The sequence below is a fragment of the Gymnodraco acuticeps genome, unplaced genomic scaffold (assembly GCF_902827175.1).
Source record: "Gymnodraco acuticeps unplaced genomic scaffold, fGymAcu1.1, whole genome shotgun sequence".
Classification (NCBI taxonomy): Eukaryota; Metazoa; Chordata; class Actinopteri; order Perciformes; family Bathydraconidae; genus Gymnodraco; species Gymnodraco acuticeps.
This window is the reverse complement of record NW_022991853.1, coordinates 15,617-38,244: the sequence shown is the minus strand read 5'-3', so window position 1 is coordinate 38,244 and position 22,628 is coordinate 15,617. Positions and strand designations below refer to the sequence as shown.

General features: G+C 41.7%; 1 protein-coding gene across 1 annotated transcript; it reads right to left on the bottom strand.

Moving 5' to 3' along the window:
- Positions 1–1,565: 1,565 nt before the first annotated feature.
- Positions 1,566–21,733, bottom strand: LOC117535436 (high affinity choline transporter 1-like). The gene is made up of 7 exons (XM_034199888.1): positions 21,725–21,733; positions 20,026–20,239; positions 17,165–17,313; positions 10,889–11,032; positions 5,247–5,400; positions 3,789–4,006; positions 1,566–2,999 (listed from the first exon to the last, which is right to left on the bottom strand). Exons 1-7 carry the CDS (start codon positions 21,731–21,733, stop codon positions 2,424–2,426), a joined length of 1,464 nt encoding a protein of 487 aa, XP_034055779.1. The 3' UTR covers positions 1,566–2,423.
- Positions 21,734–22,628: the final 895 nt, after the last annotated feature.

Here is a 22,628-nt window from a genome sequence, read left to right as displayed (position 1 = left end):
AGGCTCCAAACAAACAAATAACTGGCTCCCATTGGATGATTAGTTTGTGAACACAAGTTTATCAACCCTCCGCCTCCTTCACATGTGACATCTGACAACAAAAGGAGTAACTACAGTACAATCATCAGCAGCACTTTGGAGTTCAGACGTAAAATGTTGAAAACACGTGAAACAATCGTGAGTATTGCATTCCTGGTCATGGTGGAGGGGGGGGGGGGGGGGACAGGTGCTAACGAGCTACAACGACACAAAATCAATTAGGAGAAACAACGCTGTAGTATCAGAAAGGATGCAGATATAAAAACCCAAATGTTCCTCAAGAAGAAACATCTCCAGCAACTTGAGGAGACATGGCAGCGTTTAGAGAACATTGAGCAGCTTGAGGAGACATGGCAGCGTTTAGAGAACATTGAGCAGCTTGAGGAGACATGGCAGCGTTTAGAGAACATTGAGCAGCTTGAGGAGACATGGCAGCGTTTAGAGAACATTGAGCAGCTTGAGGAGACATGGCAGCGTTTAGAGAACATTGAGCAGCTTGAGGAGACATGGCAGCGTCTACTAACGGCCCGTCCAACCGGCGGCGTGCGTTGAAGCTTCAACGCTTCTGCTCATTCACTTTGAATGGGGTGACGTCACGCTTTGCCGAACTGCATTGTGGGAGCGTCGCTTCGCTTTGCTCGCTTCAAAAGCTTGTGTGTCCGGGGCGGGAGATTCATGTGATTGGTTGTTGGCCGAGCTTCAGACACGCCCGCCGTGTGGACGCTGCAAGAAGCTCAGAACCCAACGGAGACCAGGGGACACTAAAGAGTGACGCACACAGCTGGGATAACAGGGGACACTAAAGAGTGACGCACACAGCTGGGAGAACAGGGGACACTAAAGAGTGATGCACACAGCTGGGAGACCAGGGGACACTAAAGAGTGACGCACACAGCTGGGAGAACAGGGGACACTAAAGAGTGACGCACACAGCTGGGAGACCAGGGGACACTAAAGAGTGACGCACACAGCTGGGAGACCAGGGGACACTAAAGAGTGACGCACACAGCTGGGAGAACAGGGGACACTAAAGAGTGATGCACACAGCTGGGAGACCAGGGGACACTAAAGAGTGACGCACACAGCTGGGAGAACAGGGGACACTAAAGAGTGACGCACACAGCTGGGAGACCAGGGGACACTAAAGAGTGACGCACACAGCTGGGATAACAGGGGACACTAAAGAGTGACGCACACAGCTGGTAGAACAGGGGACACTAAAGAGTGACGCACACAGCTGGGAGACCAGGGGACACTAAAGAGTGATGCACACAGCTGGGAGACCAGGGGACACTAAAGAGTGATGCACACAGCTGGGAGACCAGGGGACACTAAAGAGTGACGCACACAGCTGGGAGAACAGGGGACACTAAAGAGTGACGCACACAGCTGGGAGACCAGGGGACACTAAAGAGTGATGCACACAGCTGGGAGACCAGGGGACACTAAAGAGTGACGCACACAGCTGGGAGACCAGGGGACACTAAAGAGTGACGCACACAGCTGGGAGACCAGGGGACACTAAAGAGTGACGCACACAGCTGGGAGACCAGGGGACACTAAAATTATATATTTAAGACATTTTTAAAGTTTAACTTCTTCATATTTGTCTAACATGATAGCTTACTTTTCATTAATGAACTATGACGCTGCGCTGTCAGTACACTTCTACCGTTTGTGATTGGTCCAATGTTGCTAACCCCGCCCCTTTCATGTGAACGCGCACTCAGCCGGAGAGAGGAACCCTGGGTTGATTTACCGAGTTGATAACCAGCGCCGTAGGAGCGCTTAGCGAGAGCACGTCTGTTAGGGTTAGTTAAGAGAACTCAAACATATCCACGGTCTGTTGGACTGGCTTCGTAGTGCAGGACACAGGGGACACTGACAAGTTGGGAGTCTCCGTTGTGTTTTGAGCTTCTTCAGCGTTTGCTTTCTGCAGCTTTCAGTAGACGCTGCCATGTCTCCTCAAGCTGCTGATTGCTCTCTAAACGCTGCACGTGTTCTCAAGTTGCTGGAGATCTTTCTTCATGAGGAACATTTGTGTTTTTATATTGGATCGTTTCTGCACCTAATGTAAGTGTTGTGTTGTAGTTTGCTCGTCACCTGTGGGCCTCCTAGAGGAGGTGGTGTCTTTACACGTCAGTGCCCGGGTCTTAATTGTCAAACAATCAATTAAATAAAAAGGCAAAGAAAATGCAAAGCTCTCAATATAACATAAAAGAACATTGGTGCGTGTTTTCTCCCACTTGAACTGTATATAAAAGTATACAAAAAATTCAAAATATACTGTACTTTTAAAATAATGTAGTTTCACATTTAATAGTTGTTCTTAAACCAGTCCTTAAAATGGTATAAAATATGTTTTTTAAATGAGCATTCCTACTTTAACATGCCGACTCTAACATAGGTTCACACGCCTCATTGTTCTCACTCTGTTCCTTCAGGGTCTCGTCCTTAATGTCGTCCTTAATGTCCTCCTTAATGTCGGACTTCATCTCTTCTTGTGTCTGTATCGAGTACTGCGCCTTCACGTTAAACACGTCCCAACGCTCCGGGACCCAATCCTTGTTGAAGAGCACGGAGAACAGGTATGAAAACAGCAAAATGGACGCCAAGGCGGACAGCATGCAGATGGTTCTCACCGGAGCTCCTTGGATAAAAACACCGTCCACCTCCATGCCTCCTGGGAACTTGATTAAAGCGGGGATTCTAAGCAGGGGTTCGCCACTCAACACCCGCAGCAACATGCCGATAAAACAACCCAAAACGGCGCCGTAACCGTTGGAGATGTTGAAGAAAAGCACGCAGACGAGTTGAGGCAGCATCAGAGTGTACGTGAGGTCTGAGCGCAGCAGCCAGATCATCAGAACGCTGTTATCCAGGAAGGTGAGGGAGGTCCCGGCCAAACCCACCACCACCACCGAGAGCCGGATCACCCACTGGATCTCCCCCTCTGACGCCTGGGGACAGACCGGGGAGTGCACGTTAGTCTCCGGGGGTTTAGGGTGTGCACCGCGTCAGATACAGTCGGTGTTTAGAACATTGCATCGTCCAACATTTCTCATCCAGCAAAATGATGGCTATTATTAATGAACATGAGTCTTCCTCCCTATTTCCCTCTTCCTCTTCCTCCCTCTCTTCCTCTTCCTTCCCCCTCCATTTATTTCCACATGTGTATTTTCCACAACTTTGTAATAATATTTTATTTCTATTTCAGAAACATTTTCGTTATTTCTAGTCTTTTAATTCTCTTATGAACAAGGCCTTGTCTTTGTATGCTGCTGCAACGCAAACATGTTCCAGATTGGGATCAATAGAGTACTTCTGATCTCCTCCTCCTCCTCCTCCTCCTCCTCCTCCTCCTCCTCCTCCTCCTCCTCCTCCTCCTCCTCCTCCTCCTCCTCCTCCTTCCTTCCTTCCTCATAAAAACACATTTTGCTCTTGAACCTTTACGATCATTTACCTAAAAATACAACCATTTTAAGCCATTTTTAAAACAGTTTTCTCATCTGGCATATATGAGTCTTCCTCTTCCTCCTCCTCTTCCTCACCTGAGGTTTTGTTTTTTTCTCTCAGTCATTTCATCACAAATCTTGTTGTGTTAGTATTTGTGAAAGCACAGATCTATCCTATAATATCTTCCCTTCTCTTGGATCTGACTGGTTTACGATCATTTACCCCAAAATACAGCCATTTTTTAAATAGTTTAACATTTGAATATGAGTCTTCCTCCTCCTCCTCTTCCTCACCTGGGGTCGGATGATGCTCCTGTAGATGTTGGCAGTAAAGATGGAGGCAGCAGAAAGGAGGGCGGAGTCAGTCGATGACATCACGGCGGCGGCCACAGCTCCGATGCCCACGATGGAGATGTATGTGGGGGTGAGGTGCTGCAGAACGATGGGGAGAACCAGACCTGCCTCCCCCCGGACAGCCGGAGAGGGGGAGCCGTAGGACGTCATGTTCCAGTCTGAGGACACACACACACACACACACACACACACACACACACACACACACACACACACACACACACACACACACACACACACACACACACACACACGGTAAAAACTCAGTTAAATTATTTTAACTTCACACCTTATACAGGAAAACATTCACACACACACACACACACATACAGACACACACACACACAGACACACGCACAGACACACACACACACACACACACACACACACAGACAGACAGACAGACACACAGACAAACACACACACACAGACAGACAGACACAGACGCACAGAAACACACACACACACACACACACACACACACACACACACACACACACACACACACACACACACACACATAGACAGACAGACACACAGAAACACACACACATACAGACAGACACACACACACACACACACACACTGACACACACACACTGACACACACACACACACACACAACACACACACTGACACACACACACACACACACACACACACACACACACACACTGACACACACACACACTGACACACACACACACACACACACACACACACACACACACACTGACACACACACACACACACACACACACACACACACACACACACACACACAAACCTCAAACCACAAACTAAAATAGAATAAGTCTTGGATTGTTCTCTCTTCTCAATTAAAGTAGTATAAGACTATCGTGTTGTTTTCTGTAACTGAAACGTACAGACGTAGAGCGCTTTTTATGCTTCTCAAATATACTTGAGTACACAATGTACAATTCATAAAAACACACTTAAAATATCATATAAATATAATTCTGCAGAGCTGTCTTGACCTAAAAATGAAGCTGGAATCAAGACATTTGAAAAGCCAATGTGATTTAAAAAAATAACTAAAATAGAATAAGATTACGTTTAAAAGTGATATAAGACTTTAAAATAGCAAAGGACTAAGATTCCACTAACGCACATTTCTCAAAGATATTGAAGTGACTGTTATTTTGTATATATTGATTGTTGTGTTTTTATTTAGGTCTTAATGTGTACATATGTATAAATGTGTCTGTTGATTGTGTATATATAGGATATACATATTTGTATATATATTTGTATTTTTGTATTCGTGATTGTGGGAAACGGCATTTTGATCTCTCTGTCTGTACACACAAACTGAAAGATTGACAGTAAAGTTGACTTTGAGATTAAAAGGGTTTGTTCTCTGTAACTGGTTCTTACTGGTGGATGCAGCAGCAGCTCCTAACAGGATGGGGGGGATTCCCAGCGTGGGGACGATGAAGGCGGCGGCGAAGCACATGATCTTAGCCGTCGACGAGGAGGCGGCTGAGAGCGTCCGCTGGTGGAAGTTCTGGAGACCCAGGTTCCCCAAACCCTGGGAGAGAAGAAGAAGAAGGAGACAAAGAGGAAGAAGAAGATGTACTTTATTAAAAACTTAATTCAGACGGAGGACAAACAATAGAGAGGAAAGGAAACAAAACGAGAGGTGAGTTTGACGAATCCCAGACACTTAATGTCATTTAAGACACACACACACACACACACACACACACACACACACACACACACACACACACACACACACACACACACACACACACACACACACACACACACACACATACACACACACACACACACACACACATACCATGTATACATCACTTCAGGGGACATTACATTGACTTACATGCATTTCCTGGAGACTTATCCTAACCTTCACCATAACCAACACATGCCTAAACCTAACCCTTACCCTAATCCTAAACAAGTCTTCACCCTAAAATTAATGATTCCCTTCATGGGGACCTCCATTTTGTCCCCATAAGGGAAGCCAGTCCCCACACGTGACTATGTAAACAGATGTAGGTCCCCACAAGTATAGTAATGCTAGGCCACACACACACACACACACACACACACACACAAAATATTATTTATATGAGTTTGATGAAGCGCAAATCATCGTCGTTATCACATGCCCTTAAATAATATCATGTTGTTTTATTATAAGGCTCGGGTGAATACTCAATTCTGATTGGTCAATTTGGACATTCTGGAGGTTGTGCTTTTTGCTAACAGACTGTTGCTAAGGAGAACAGACCGTTACTAAGGAGGATTAAGTGCAGTCATATCAATACGCAGAAAGAAGTCCGGTCAATTTAACGTCAGCTGTGAACGTCTAACATTAGTTTTCTCCATCAGGAAGTAAACACTAAAGGGAACAGCAGAAGAAGACAGACAGGAAGTAAACACTAAAGGGAACAGCAGAAGAAGACAGACAGGAAGTAAACACTAAAGGGAACAGCAGACCTCTGCAGCTCATCCAGAATGCAGCGGCTCGTCTGGTCTTCAACCTTCCTAAATGTTCCCACACCACTCCGCTCCTCCGCTCCCTTCACTGGCTTCCGGTAACTGCTAGAATCCACTTCAAGACACTGGTACTTGCTTACCATGCTGCGAATGGATCTGGCCCTTCCTACATCCAGGACATGGTTAAACCGTACACCCCAGCGCGTGCACTCTGCTCTGCATCAGCCAAACGACTCGCTGCACCCTCGCTGCGAGGGGGACCCAAGTTCCCATCAGCAAAAACACGTGGGTTTGCTGTCCTGGCTCCAAGATGGTGGAATGAGCTCCCCATTGACATCAGGACAGCAGATAGCTTGCACACCTTCCAGACTGAAAACTCATCTCTTTCGACTCCACCTCGAGCGATAGAACTATCAACGAAGCACTTATATACTAATAAAGGGCTGGCTTATCTAAAGCCAGTTGAGTAGCACTTGAAATGTTTGGCTCTATGAAACCTGATGTACTTATAATGTAAAGAAGACAGACAGGAAGTATGGGGGGGGGTGTGTGGCGCATTGGGATAGTGCGTTGGTGTTGGGATCAGGGTGTCACAGGTTCAAACCCCACTGCAGTCAGCATGTCGTTGTGTCCCTGAGACTCTTCACCACAAATTCCTCCTGTGGGGATTGTCCACAGTATTGAAGTCGCTTTGGATAAAAGTGTCTAACAAGCAGGGGTTAAATTGGGCCGGGGCTATCCGGGGCTCATACCGCCAAACCCCCGACCCGTCTTGTAACACGGAGCCCGTTTCCTACACCATCAGGGCCGGTTCTAACCAATTTGCTGCCCTAGGCGAGATTTTATCTGGTGCACTTTAAGCACACATTACTAGAGACTAGATCTAGGGGGTACAACTCTAAACACCGATATGAAAAAGATCGGTTTATATTTGAATACCCAAATATGTGACCATAGCCAATAACAAATAAATGTAACTTATTTTATTTTTGTTGTTCATTCATATCTTATTTTAACTAGTTAACATTTATTTATGCATATTTTTTTATATCTCAAGTTTTAAACGATATTTTTGGTTTACTGTCATATACTGTAGTATTGAAATGATTTCAAACCTGTTTATCCCAATAATTATAAAGGAGTGCCTTGGAAATATTTGTTTACATAAGTTGCATTGATCTGTCTCGCTCGCTCCCACGCCCACTTTGACTGTCAGCTACAGACGCCTGATAAGCCAACACCCCGCACTTTCATCACTTACAGCACAGGGCAAAGGAAAAGTGTAACCCATGGTGGTGGTGGGGTTATGGTATGGGCAGGCGTATGTTATGGACGACGAACACAGGCCACTCGATTCACAACATTACCCTAACCCTAACCCTACCCCTACCCCTCACACCAGATACTGACTGGTTTTCGGACCCCCCCAGACCCCCCCCAATAAAGCAAAACTGCACGTTTCAGAGTGGCCTTTTATTGTGGCCAGCCTAAGGCACACCTGTGCAATAATCATGCTGTCTAATCAGCATCTTGATATGCCACACCTGTGAGGTGGGATGGATTATCTCGGCAAAGGAGAAGTGCTCACTATCACAGATTCTTTCAGATTTGTGAACAATATTTGAGAGAAATGGTTATTTTGTGTTTATAGAAAATGTTTTAGATCTTTGAGTTCATCTCATGAGAAATGGGAGCAAAAACAAAAGTGTTGCGTTTATATTTTTGTTCAGTGTAGATAAGTTCCTTTTGGTCTCCATCTTTATTTGAATTTAAAAACTAAGCAACTGGAAACATAATTGTAAAATGGGCTGTGAGGTGCTTTAGGTTTTTAGATATCCTTTGGGATTTATGAAGGTTCAAATGAATCTTATCTTAAATAATGAGAGGCACAAACGGCTTCTTCTTCTTCTGTTCTGGGAGCTTATTAACAGATATAGCTAAACCTCTTTACAGAGTCATGATTACCGTCTGAGCTCAGTTAGTTTAGTCCTAGAGAATTTAAGCCATCTTTAAAAACTCCCGACTACTTTAAGTGGAGGAATTCACATTTCTGCAGGTTCTGAGCAAACATGACCCCAAGGACGATGTTTGAGTTACACCTGCAGTGCGGTCAGCCTCGTTGCACAAGAGCGATCACAGGCTATCGAATAAAGGGAGATATCATCTGTGAAAAAGCTAAATTGGATCCGGTCCAGGTCTGAAACTTGATGTGCTGCCCATGATGTGATAAAGCAGCGGGGCAGAGGACATCCTTGAACAAACTTAAAATGTCACCTTTAACACACATTGGAACAAAACCATTCAAAGTGCGCTACATAGTGAATCTGCTCATAAATGACCGGTGCATGGCCGATATTTATTATTAGTTTAATGTAACCTTCCTAAACTTTATATAAGGGCATGCACGATGGACCACATGCAAATACCCTGGCACTCGCCCAAGATTTGTGGAGAAGCTAAAGATTGTGAGAAGAAAAAACTGTAGCAGGAGTGAAATGGAGGTACAAATGTAGGGCTTTCCCTTTCCTGTAGTGTTCTATAGGTTTTAGTGCATGTAAATGGTCTGCAAAGGCTACAAGTCCCTAAGTTCCAGAACACAGTGACATCACTATGGAATACTCGCTCTCCTATTGGGTAGCGCTCCGACACATTGTTTGTGTTGTGTGGGGGCGGGACATCTCTAAGCGGTTGACCAATCACAACAGAGCCGACCAGCTAACCAATCAGAGCAGACAGGACTCTGGTTTCAGACAGAGGGTGAAAAGAGGTGCTGCAGCACAGGCAGTATGAGAACAATAAAGAGCTTTTTGAACATTAAAGCATGGAGACATGTCCCAGTAAGATAAGATAAGATAATAAGTACTTTATTGATCCTAATTTGGGAAATGTTTGTGTTGCAGCAGCATACCAAGACAAGGCATTGCACATTAGATACATTTAAGACTGGAAATAAACAATCCAAAATGTAAACATCTCAAATCGAAATAAAATAGACACTAAATGTAGAGACACTAAATGACTATTTGTAGTAGCATCTCATCCACTAATCCATGGATGCTGATCCGATACTAGGAAGTGAAATTAAATCATTGCAGACCACTGATTGGTCGGAGAGTGATTAGTCACCTGTCCGTCAAAGGATATTCAGCACAAACCATATGTCTTTATTAGATGACAGTCGTTGAAACTGTGCTTTTCAGACAAAAACGTCCCCTGGATACCTCGCAGAAACCCTGCGTTTGTTATCAGAAATCTATCATCCATTGTGACTGGATTTTTCAAATTCACTCGACCAAGTGAAAGTTAAAAGGCCGGGGGCAGAGCCGCAATGTACACCACACCTTACAATTGACGAGGGGAAGACAAGAGTTCCTTTTACACAGTAATTTCAAGGGCCGGTGCTTCGAGGGAACAGCTGATTACCCCACCTACACTGAGGGTGTTCTGTCCTCAGTGTAGATCAAAATAGAGAAAAGTACAGGGTACAGAAAATAGTGTCGAGCAGAGCTGTAAACATGCAGTCAAAACACGACTTAAGAACAGTATATAAGTCCTTAAGGAACACAAATAAGAGGACAATTGTTCCTACATTGCGTTTTGAGTGGTGGAAGAATGAGTCCTATAACCTGGGAATGACTCAGCATTTTACTACTCAGTATTTGGTCGTTAGCCTGACATAATGTCTGTGGTTAACACAAGCTGAAGATATTTGAACCTTTTGTTCTACGACGTAAAATACATCAGTAAATACCCCACTGGTGGATACAAAAACAGAGGTTGCTAACAAGTGTCTAAATGAGACGATTAAACGTCATCACACCCAACATTAGCCGCCTTTAGCTTAGCGGTGGTGACGTGAAGTCATGTGACCGTGCTGTAGTTCTTTTATAGCCCAACATTAGCCACATTTAGCTTAGCGGTGGTGACGTGAAGTCATGTGACCGTGCTGTAGTTCCTTTATAACCCAACATTAGCCGCCTTTAGCTTAGCGGTGGTGACGTGAAGTCATGAGACCGTGATGTAGTTCCTTTATAGCCCAACATAAGCCACCTTTAGCTTAGCGGTGGTGACGTGAAGTCATGTGACCGTACTGTAGTTCCTTTATAGCCCAACATTAGCCGCCTTTAGCTTAGCGGTGGTGACGTGAAGTCATGTGACCGTGATGTAGTTCCTTTATAACCCAACATTAGCCGCCTTTAGCTTAGCGGTGGTGATGTGAAGACATGTGACCATGATGTAGTTCCTTTATAGCCCAACATTAGCCGCCTTTAGCTTAGCAGTGGTGACGTGAAGTCATGTGACCGTGCTGTAGTTCCTTTATAGCGATATTATATACCTTTATGTGGATATTATCCAGCTGAATAAAAAATGTAGGTATCATAAACGTTTGTTTGCCATTAAGATTATTTTCTGCAATACATTGTTATCTAACAGAAAAATCTAGCTCTCTTCAAGGTAGCCCTTTTGTTACTAAATTCCGGTTTGGTCTACCTAAAATACATCCTCCCCACACCTCTCTGATGACTCTCCCATGAAAAGCCTTATCTTACCAGAAGTAGAAAGTTATCGATCCACATCCAGGCTCTGTCGGCCTCCAGAGTTCCTACCCACGGGTTCTGGAAGGTGTAGTTGTAGGCGGTCTTTGTGATATCTGTGACTGCCGGACCCGTCAGAGCGAAAGGGACGCACAGCCACTGAGGAGACAGAAATAAGTCAAATCAAACTTTAATGTATAGCCCAATATAAAAAAGTTGGCTTTACAGATTAAGGCAAGGTAAGGCACGTTTATATATATAGCACCTTTCAACACAAGGCAATTCAAAGTGCTTTACAAAAATGAAAGACATTAAGAGCATTAAGCAACTTATATATATATCAATATTCCAATTACTTGTATATAGACTATCCTGCACTATTTATATTATATATTATATTTTATCTGTTTTATTGTGTTGCACTGTTGGAGGAGCCTGTGACCTAAGATTTGAATTGACATATACACTGTAGCTATGTACAAATGACAATAAAAGCCTTGAATCTTGAATCTATAAAATGGCATTTTCATTTAAAAGCAAAGATAATAAAACATGAATGAAACATGAAAAGTTACAGTGCAGTGTGAGATGTGAATAGTTCAATTAAAAGCAGTGGCAAAAATAAAAGAGGACCTGAGAGATCTGGATGGTTCATAATTTAGCAGGAGGTCAGAAATGTATTTTGGGCCTAAATCTTTCAACGCTTTAGAAACCAGCAGCAATATTTAGAAATCAATTCTTTGACACACAGGAAGCCAATACACTCCCCTGTTTCTGATTTAGCTTCTTTCTCGGTCTCTGAAGTCTTACACGATTTGCACTCAATTGATCCTAAAAAGTCTGCCGGGCCAGACGGCCTCGATCCTTTCTAAAAATTGCAGCTCAGATTATAGCTCAACCAGTTACTGACATTTCTAATCTCTCCTTGTCCACTCACACACTGCCAGCTGTGTGGAAGCAAGCTCTGGTATCGCCCCTCTTGAAAGCTGGTGATCCCACAGAGTTGAATAAATATCGTCCCATCTCAAATCTTTCTGCGTTATCAAAGATTCTTGAGTCCCTAGTTTCTACTCAGCTAAAGCTCTTTTTAAATTCACACAACATCCTTAACCCTATGCAATCTGGATTCAGATCAAAGCACAGTACTGTGACCAGGGGCGCCGCCAGGGATTTTGGGCCCCTGGTTACATTTTGGTTACTTAATGTTCTAAAATTGTTTGGGCCCCTGCCAGTCACGGGCCCTTAGAATCGTCCTAACTTTTCACCCCCTTACGGCGCCCCTGACTGTAACTGCCAGTCTGAAAGTCTCAGACGATATTAAGGCTGCTTTGGATAAACAATCTGTTTGTGTTGCATTGTTTATTGACCTAGCCAAAGGATTTGACTCTGTAGATCACCACATTATGTCTGATGTTATGTTGGTGTCTCGTTTCGGTCATAACGCCATTTGCTGGTTTCAGAGTTATCTAACCGACCGTACTCAATGCGTCAGGTTGGGTAGTACTGTCTCTGAGCCTGTCACCTTGGAGAAGGGAGTTCCACAGGGCTCTATTTTGGGGCCCTTGCTTGTAAACAATATTTGTAATCAGATGCAATTTTCTACCTATCTTATGTATGCTGATGACACTATTGTATACTCATGTGCTCCTTCTCTGGATATGGCCGTTTCCAATTTAAAAACTGATGTCATCACGCTGCAGCAAGCACTTCTTGATTCCAAACTGCTATTGAACAGTAAGAAAACCAAAGCAATGCTCTTTGCTCCCAAGTCAGCGTCCTCTTGCCTCTCCATTGACACCCTTGATGGCGTCTCCATTGAGTTTGTCGAAACATACAAATATCTGGGCTTTTAGTTGGACAGTAATCTAAACTTCAAACACCACATTGAAGTTCTAACAAAGAAATTGAAATTCACTCTTGGCTTCCTTTACAGATTGAAATGTTGTTTTTCAACTTCATCTCGTAAAAGGTTGGTCTCTGGCTCATTCCTGTCCCAGCTGGACTACGGTGATACCATTTATAGATTTGCCTGTCCCTCTGTTTTGGCCAAACTTGACCCACTCTACCATGCTGCACTGCGATACATATCAGAAAGCTTACACATCTTCCGGCGCAGACTGAAAACTCATCTCTTTCGACTCCACTTCGAGCAATAAAATTACTAACAAAGCACTTATATACTAACAAAGGACTGGCTTATCTAAAGCCAGTTGAGTAGCACTTGAAATGTTTAAGCTCTATGAAACCTGATGTACTTATATGATTCTGTTTTCTTCTAGTTTGTTTCTTCTTGGTCAAATGCACTTATTGTAAGTCGCTTTGAGGCTGGGAAAAGGAGTCTTTTGTATTATGGTCCTTGGTCTTGGAATGACCTTCAATCGAGCCTCAGACTGAGGCCACCAGCTGCTCTTGCAGTAATTAGTAGTGTACCTTTCTTACTGTCCTAATGTGCTCAATGTAGTGACTGCTTTTCGTCTTTTTGTTTACTTAGTTGTGTACTCTGTATTTTATATGTCTGTGTTATGTGTAATTATGTGTAATTATGTGTAACGTTGCTGCTTTCTTGGCCAGGTCAGCATTGTAGATTAGATTTTATCTCAATGCTTTTATCTGGTTAAATAAAAGTTAAATCAAAATGAAATAAAAGTGTAAAGACTTCAGAACTGGAGTGATGTGATCCACTTTAAAAACCAACAACAACTTTGTATATGATGGAGTTACAGCAACTTGAGAAGACAAGATAGTGTGTAGAATACAAATAGAAATAAAACAAAAATAAAATACAACAAAAGACAATAAAAATACATAAAACATTCAAATTAATACCATAAAATGTCAGCTCTACCTGAAGGCTTTGTTAACAATGTAGGTCTTGTTGAAAGACCCTCATGTAAGACCACCACTTAAATGAATATGGCTTTTTAATAAAAATCTGTGTACTTTTATTTAACCCAGAGGCAATTGGGTCTATTTTAGGATCAAATAAAAGTGTGTTTTACAAAGAAAATGGAATGTGATCGTGCTGTAGTTTCAGATTACTTGCATTGAAATGTGCACATTGTACTATAATATAAAGCAGGTTTATTGCAATATACACAGTGGTTTATTTGTCTGAATAAGCTCTTCGTTCTGCACAGTTTAAGAGGGTTTGGCTGCCCATGGTGAAGTGAAGTTAATCTTAAAATAACATAGCTATTTCTTCTTCACTCGATTCACCCAAATGGTTTATTTATTGACTTGTACTTTAGTGTTTTGGAACACAGCTGGCGTCTATGGAAGCATGCATAATGCAGATGATGGTACCTGCAGAGGATGCCAGTCTGGTCTAATGTACCGTTAACACATGAACACAGATGAATTCCCACACACACACACACACACACACACACACACACACACACACACACACACACACACACACACACACACACACACACACACACACACACACACACACACACACACACACACACACACACACACACACACACACACACACACACACACACACACACACACACAGCCAGACAGACACACACACACAGCCAGACAGACACTCACACGTTAGTATCCAAACTGAGCCATCTAAGAGTTTTCTTGAGATAATGGCTAAACAACAAATAGATTTACTTCAAAACAACACAGTTTTATAGCTTTAAAGGAGGGTTTCAATAAACCCTCCTTTAAAGCTATACAAATAGCAAAAATGCAGAGTTTAAAACAAAAGAGTGAAGCTACTTATATATATTATAAGAGAATATGAAATAAACATTTTGCTGTGGGATAATGGGATAATACTTTGTTATAACCTTCCACAACTGCAGGAAAGTGGAGAAGTGAAGTGACTCAGTAAATCCTTATTATCCCGAAGTATTTACCCAAAGTTGGCTGACATAATCCTCCATAAGCTACAGCTCATACCAGACCAAGTAAGGCTGTGGCAGCAGAACCATAGAGTGTTAAAGGGAACAGGGGTCCGTGTTAACGCAGGGTTCTCATGCATGTGTGTCGAAACTCTGAGTCTAACACCATGTTTAACCGCATCCTATTGGGACAGAGTTGTTGTAAGTTTGACAATGTACTGTCACACGAGCCCTAAAGCCTGATAGTGAGTCAACAGTTTACTACTTCCTGTTCCCTAGTCTGGAATTCAATGGGTTTTTTTATGTCTTTTTGGTTGGTAGCGTGAAATAAGGTCTGTGGTTAACATAAGCTGAAGAGAGTTTTATTCAACGACATCAAATACGTCAGTAAATACCCCACTGGTGAATTAAAAAAAGATTGTTGTTAACAAGTGTCTAAATGAGACGACTAAACTATGTGTTGTAGTTCCTTTTTTCGCTAACATTAGTCTCCTTTAGCTTAGCGGTGGTGACGTGAAGTCATGTGACCGTGCTGTAGTTCCTTTATAGCCCAACATTAGTCTCCTTTAGCTTAGCGGTGGTGACGTGAAGTCATGACCGTGCTTGTAGTTTCCTTTTAGCCCACATTAGTCAACCTTTAGCTTAGCGGTGGTGACGTGAAGTCATGTGACCGGTGCTGGTAGTTCCTTTATAGCCACATTAGCCACCTTTAAGCTTAGCGGTCTGATCCTACAATGTGACCCGTGCTTTTAGTTCCTTATAGCTCACATTAGCACCTTTAGCTTAGCGGTGGTGAACGTGAAGTCATGTGACCGTGCTGTAGTTCCTTTATACTCGCAAAATTAGCCACCTTTAGCTTCGCGGTGGTGACGTGAAGTCATGTGACCCGTGTGTAGTCTTTAGACCCACCAATTAAGCCGCCTTTAGCTTAGCGGTGGTGACGGAAGTCATGTGACCGTGCTGTAGTTCCGTTATAAGGCCAAACTTAGCAACACTTAAGCTTAGCGGTGGTGACGTGAAGTCATGTGACCGTGCTGTAGTTCCTTTATAGCCCAACATTAGCAACCTTAAGCTTAGCGGTGGTGACGTGAAGTCATGTGACCGTGCTGTAGTTCCTTTATAACCCAACATTAGCCGCCTTTAGCTTAGCGGTGGTGATGTAACTAAACTGAAAACCATAAAACCAGAAGTGTCGTAAATCATAACAAAAACTTACAAATAAAACGATCATTAACACTCTTTTTCAAATTGAAGTAAATGCAAACAGAATATCTAAAGAAACCATTTGAAAATAACTTCAATGAAGAACATTTAACGTGAAAAATGAAAGACAGGTTTTGATGGCTCCGTTATCCAAGCTTAGCATAGCAGGTGCATAGCTTCGATCTTTCCAAAGTTTAAAAATACACCTACAAACACCTCCAGAGCTCCTCCATTAACACGTGTCTCTTTTAATCTGACCACAAATAGAATGTAAAAATGACGGCCTGCGGTTTGACGGGTAGTTGAGTGCTGTCACTCTTTCCTGGTGAGCAACAGGACATGCAAATATACAGTAATGTTAAAGAAGTACACAAAACCCCGCCTAAAACCTCAAATTGATGTTTTTAGGTTTTCTGTACAGAAAAGCCAGACACAAGATGTTAATTACAGGGTTTTAAAGCTCGTTTAGGACTATTTTTAAACTTTAAACAGAGCTTAAATATCTGTTTCCTTCTTCCTGCCGTCTATATGCTGAATTTGGCTAAACGCCTCCCAGCTATAGCTCTGGATTTAACACACTGACTGGTTTCTATGTATTCATCATGTCCTCAAATGTTGATCTGTTCCTCTCATGCTTCCCATGAATACTTAATACAAACTCCTCGTACGTGTAAACCTACCTGGTGATAAACCTGATTCTGATTCTGACAATGAAACCTTTGAATGTGATGTTGGAGCTATATATATATCTCTTTATATTATTTAATAGTTTAACATTTATTTTCTTGCTGTTTATAGTGTTTATTATTATCATTTATTTATATGTATTCTTAGTTAGCGTCATAAGTTAAAGTAGTTTCTATGCTTTTATTTTGAAGGCATGTTTTGGGCACTGGGTGATTAGAGCACCTGGTGTAATTGTATATATTGGAGACAGGTGGGTGGTGGGAGCCAGAGCACTGGTAGGCAAACGGGTTTTTTTACCAGGGTGTTTCAAGCTACACAAGGGAAGGCCATAGGAAAGGCTTAAGGAAAGAGATATAGGAAACCTGTTCATTGTATTTTGTTATAGGAATAAAATGCACAACGGAGAATCTTGTCTGGAGCTGGATCATTGCCCTGCGTAAGATCTGCTAACTAGTGCCTCAGCGGCTGTTAAGTTAACTATCTGTTTTAGTTCTATATGATTTTGGCCGCTACATGTGATATGTGAGCAGGAACTCACCAGGCTGATGAAGATGAGGACGAGCTGGATGATGTCGGTGTATGCCACAGAGTACAGCCCTCCCATCAGGGTGTAGGTAATCGCCACGGCAGCAGAGATCCAGATGCTCACGGTGTACGACAAGTTCAGGATCACACTCATGGTGACACCTGGAAAACACACACACTTTGGTGTTCAAACACTGATTTCAGAGACTTGTGTGTTGATTATAACATCACCACAACTATTCATTTACTAGCTTTGACTTTAGATTAGATTGAATGATTCCACAATGGGAACTGCAGCATGTTTAGAAGGCATTGCACATGAGTTTAAAATATGATAAAATACAAAAGAAATAACATAATAAACATATTTAAAATTAAAATAATTAACTTAATTAATAACATAATAGATAAATATTTTGTGTATACATTTAATATTAAAATAAAATACAAACAATTACGTTTTTCTGGGTCTCTGGGTAGAATATCCTTCAACCAAGGTATTCTACATCCTTGATCGAAAGCCCTGGCCGTTGCACTGAATGAGAGCGTACGTTTGGACTGACAGTTTGATCAACCAATCAGATATTGATTTGTAGCCAATGGGCGTGTTCTTTCAGAGTTTCCCTCGGTTACAGGTGCTCTAAGGCCCGGTAGTTCACTGGCTCGAGGCAGAGGATCTAGATGAATGCGACGAAGCAATTCATATGAACTTTTATTGTTTTTAACGTTGAAATGGCAACAGGTGAATATGATGTTGTTAAGGAATTGTTGTGAGTACCCTTTTCAAGACGGGCGGTGGGGGGTGTGTGTGTGTCTACAGAAGGTCCAGTTGTGATAGACACGGTTCGCCACTGGTACATATGCTGTTAAACGCGGCCACATTTACTCAAATTCATCAATAATCTCCTGAGTCCATGTGACACAAGGTGCCTCTAAGATACGATAAAGTAAGATATAATGTAATAATATATATTTTCTTTCTAAGTGTATGGAGCCAGAAGGATTAACCCAAGAAGAAAACCTGCTTTTGTATTCGCCTGTTGAGCAGAAATACAGCTGTGTTGTTCACAGGTGAGTTAGCACGCTGTTAAAGGAGTATTTAAAACATGAGAGCAATCTTGATTTCTACAAAGGATTTTAATGACAAGCGATTCTTATCTTAAGCTTATCCTTGTTTGAATAGTTTGCTAAGGGAAGTTGTTTCTCTTGCAGTTTACACCCTCCAGTCTTTTAAATGAGATAGTCTCTTATCAATTCATCCGAAAAACTCACTGCTTGCTTTCTTGTAACAGGAAGTTCTTAAAGGGGCCGTATCCTTCTCATGTTCAGGTGTCTCTACTTTAAAGAGTCCTCTCCTGCTGATGTTCAGGTGTATATCAGTATGTAGTGTCTCTACTTTAAAGAGTCCTCTCCTGCTGATGTTCAGGTGTATATCAGTATGTAGTGTCTCTACTTTAAAGAGTCCCTCTCCTGTTGATGTTCAGGTGTATATCAGTATGTAGTGTCTCTACTTTAAAGAGTCCTCTCCTGCTGATGTTCAGGTGTATATCAGTATGTAGTGTCTCTACTTTAAAGAGTCCTCTCCTGTTGATGTTCAGGTGTATATCAGTATGTAGTGTCTCTACTTTAAAGAGTCCTCTCCTGTTGATGTTCAGGTGTATATCAGTATGTAGTGTCTCTACTTTAAAGAGTCCTCTCCTGCTGATGTTCAGGTGTATATCAGTGTGTAGTGTCTCTACTTTAAAGAGTCCTCTCCTGCTGATGTTCAGGTGTATATCAGTATGTAGTGTCTCTACTTTAAAGAGTCCTCTCCTGCTGATGTTCAGGTGTATATCAGTATGTAGTGTCTCTACTTTAAAGAGTCCTCTCCTGCTGATGTTCAGGTGTATATCAGTATGTAGTGTCTCTACTTTAAAGAGTCCTCTCCTGCTGATGTTCAGGTGTATATCAGTATCTAGTGTCTCTACATGTCTCCGTGCTTTAATGTTCAAAAAGCTCTTTATTCTTCTCATACTGTCTGTGCTGCAGCACCTCTTTTCACCCTCTGTCTGAAACCAGAGCCCAGTCCGCTATGATTGGTTAGCTGGCCGGCTCTGTTGTGATTGGTCAACCGGCTTAGAGATGTCCCGCCTCTTAAACTATCACGTACGATGTGTTGGAGCGATAGCCAATAGGAGCGTGAGTGTTAAGATAGTGAAGTCACTTTGTTCTGGAACTTTGGGATTTTAGTCTTTGCAGACCATTAACATGCACAAAATAAAATATAAAAACATTACAGGATATGAGAAATCCCCAATAAGCAGATTAGAACCTCGTTAATAAGTGGTTTCCTACATTTCCAAAGAGACTTTTCAGCAGTTCTCATGGAAAGGCAAACACTGTAAACATTACAGTAGAGAAAGTGTAGTTCAGATTTTCCTTAAGAACACAATGCCTCAATACACCATGTTGTGATTGGTCAACTGCCTGGAGATGTCCCGCCCAATAGCCTATCACGCACAATGTGTTGGAACGCTAGCCAATAGGAGTCTAATAGAGGCGTTTCAGGCATGATAAGGCCTCTTTAATATCTGTTAATTTATTGAAAAGTGTGATATTTAACAGCATGATTGCGTTTATTCCTCACGTCTTGCAGCCTTGACTCGCTATTTGATTCTGAGGAAGCATTTTGTTTATACGCCGCCACATCATTGCGGTGTGATTTAAGATCCCGTCTTACATCATGATGGAGTTATTTCAGACCGTGCATACAATTAGATGAAGGCTTGTGTTTCACTCAACACGCTGTCAGAGAGCGATCAACAGCTGCTCCGCTGCCAGGGTCAACATCACCAGTATCAAATAGATCACGCCCACACACAGAAACATTCTTACCTAATCCTATGAGTGTTCCTGTTACCCACATAATCTCTGATATGAGCGAAGCCAGAGACAGAGCGGCCGTCGGTACTTTTCCATATTTGATCTGGAACGGGTCCATCATGGTCACGTATTTATTGTCTCTCATCGGCTCGGCGAAGAACAGGCCTCCTGAGAAAAGGACAAAGACACAAAAGACACATTCAGATGTAGAACAAATAAGTCTGATCTAAGTGAGGTGGGAAGTAGTGGAGTACAAATACTTTGTTACTGTACTTAAGTACATATTTCTGGTATCAGTACTTTACTCCACTACTTATTTTTCTGACGACTTTTTACTTTCTACTTCTTACATGTTGAACTCAAATACCTGTACTTTCTACTTCTTACATGTTGAACTCAAATACCTGTACTTTCTACTTCTTACATGTTGAACTCAAATACCTGTACTTTCTACTTCTTACATGTTGAACTCAAATACCTGTACTTTCTACTTCTTACATGTTGAACCCAAATACCTGTACTTTCTACTTCTTACATGTTGAACTCAAATACCTGTACTTTCTACTTCTTACATGTTGAACTCAAGTACCTGTACTTTCTACTTCTTACATGTTGAACTCAAATACCTGTACTTTCTACTTCTCACATGTTGAACCCAAATACCTGTACTTTCTACTTCTCACATGTTGAACCCAAATACCTGTACTTTCTACTTCTCACATGTTGAACTCAAATACCTGTACTTTCTACTTCTTACATGTTGAACTCAAATACCTGTACTTTCTACTTCTCACATGTTGAACTCAAATACCTGTACTTTCTACTTCTTACATGTTGAACACAAATACCTGTACTTTCTACTTCTTACATGTTGAACTCAAATACCTGTACTTTCTACTTCTCACATGTTGAACTCAAATACCTGTACTTTCTACTTCTTACATGTTGAACACAAATACCTGTACTTTCTACTTCTTACATGTTGAACTCAAATACCTGTACTTTCTACTTCTTACATGTTGAACTCAAATACCTGTACTTTCTACTTCTTACATGTTGAACTCAAATACCTGTACTTTCTACTTCTTACATGTTGAACACAAATACCTGTACTTTCTACTTCTTACATGTTGAACTCAAATACCTGTACTTTCTACTTCTTACATGTTGAACTCAAATACCTGTACTTTCTACTTCTCACATGTTGAACTCAAATACCTGTACTCTCTACTTCTTACATGTTGAACTCAAATACCTGTACTCTCTACTTCTTACATGTTGAACTCAAATACCTGTACTTTCTACTTCTCTCATTTTCCAAACAGCTGGTTCCTTTAGTCTGAATGTGTGTTTGATGCGTGATCATTATTCTTTAGAGTCATTGCGTGCCTATTGATTTGAACACGATCCGTGTATCCATCATTTCCTGGTCTTCTCTAAAGAAGAGGGACCAATGGAAACGTTGTCATGTTGCCGTTGTTCAGCATGGAAACATTCATTAGCTAACAATGACATTATTGTTCTATTGATATAAAGGGAGGTCAGGTACTCTTTAAAGCAGCTGCTAGTTATGGGTACTTTCTACTGAAGTACATTTCAAAGCCTCTTTACTTTCACTTGAGTAAAGAAGTTTAGTCAGTACTTCTACTTTCACCAGAGTACTTTTAAACACGAGTATCTGTACTTCTACTCGAGCAAAGGATGTGTGTACTGCAGCCATCTCTGGATCTGAGTACTTAAAAGACTTAAAATCAGAAGTTCTTTATAGGTCCCACAGCGGGGACATGTGCAGTGTGACAGCTCTCCACTTTGAATATAGTATTTGTCATATTTCATTAGATTTGACTGAGCTCAAGTTTGCACATAAGTATATTTGACTACTTTGAAGCAGATGTGTTCCTCTGTAGTTGCCTTTGAAATTCGATGCCCAACTATTAAAGTGCTGCAGGAACATCTTTAGGTTTAGGAAAGTATATAAAAATAGGGCAATTAGACAGCAGGGTATGTTCTAAACCGGTAACAGGAGCGCTGTGATCTACACAACGAGATAAACAATAAATAAAACAAAATCACCTGATACTGTCACAGCTTGACAGACGGGAGAGTGTTATCTTGGCTGGAGCTGTGCATATTTAAATATGTATATAAATATACCAGCTGTGCCCTCTTACTCCCTGCGTGTGCCCTCAAACCAAAATTAAGATTTTCACCCGTAAAAGTGATGCCAGAAAACACTATTTCTGTTCGTCAAAAACGGTATAATTACTCCAGAAATATGAAAATGGTGAGTTCGTCAGACAGCTTTGTTTTTACGGAGCTCCGAGCTCATAAATATATATTTTGTGTAAAGATTGTCGTTTTTTTTCATTTGTTACAACACTCTTAAAACTGTTTTATTAAAATAGCTTTTATAAAAGTACAATTTTTATTTATTGATGCTTCCTATTCTTCTTTCTTTATCTTTGTACGCACCATTTATAGCAAAGCAAACTCCTCGTATGTGTACTTAGTAATAAAACTGATTCTGATTGGGAGGTGGTACAGCGGGTAAAAAAGCTAAGCAAAATGCAATTTAAAACGGACGTAAATAACATATTAAAGTAATGTAACCTGAT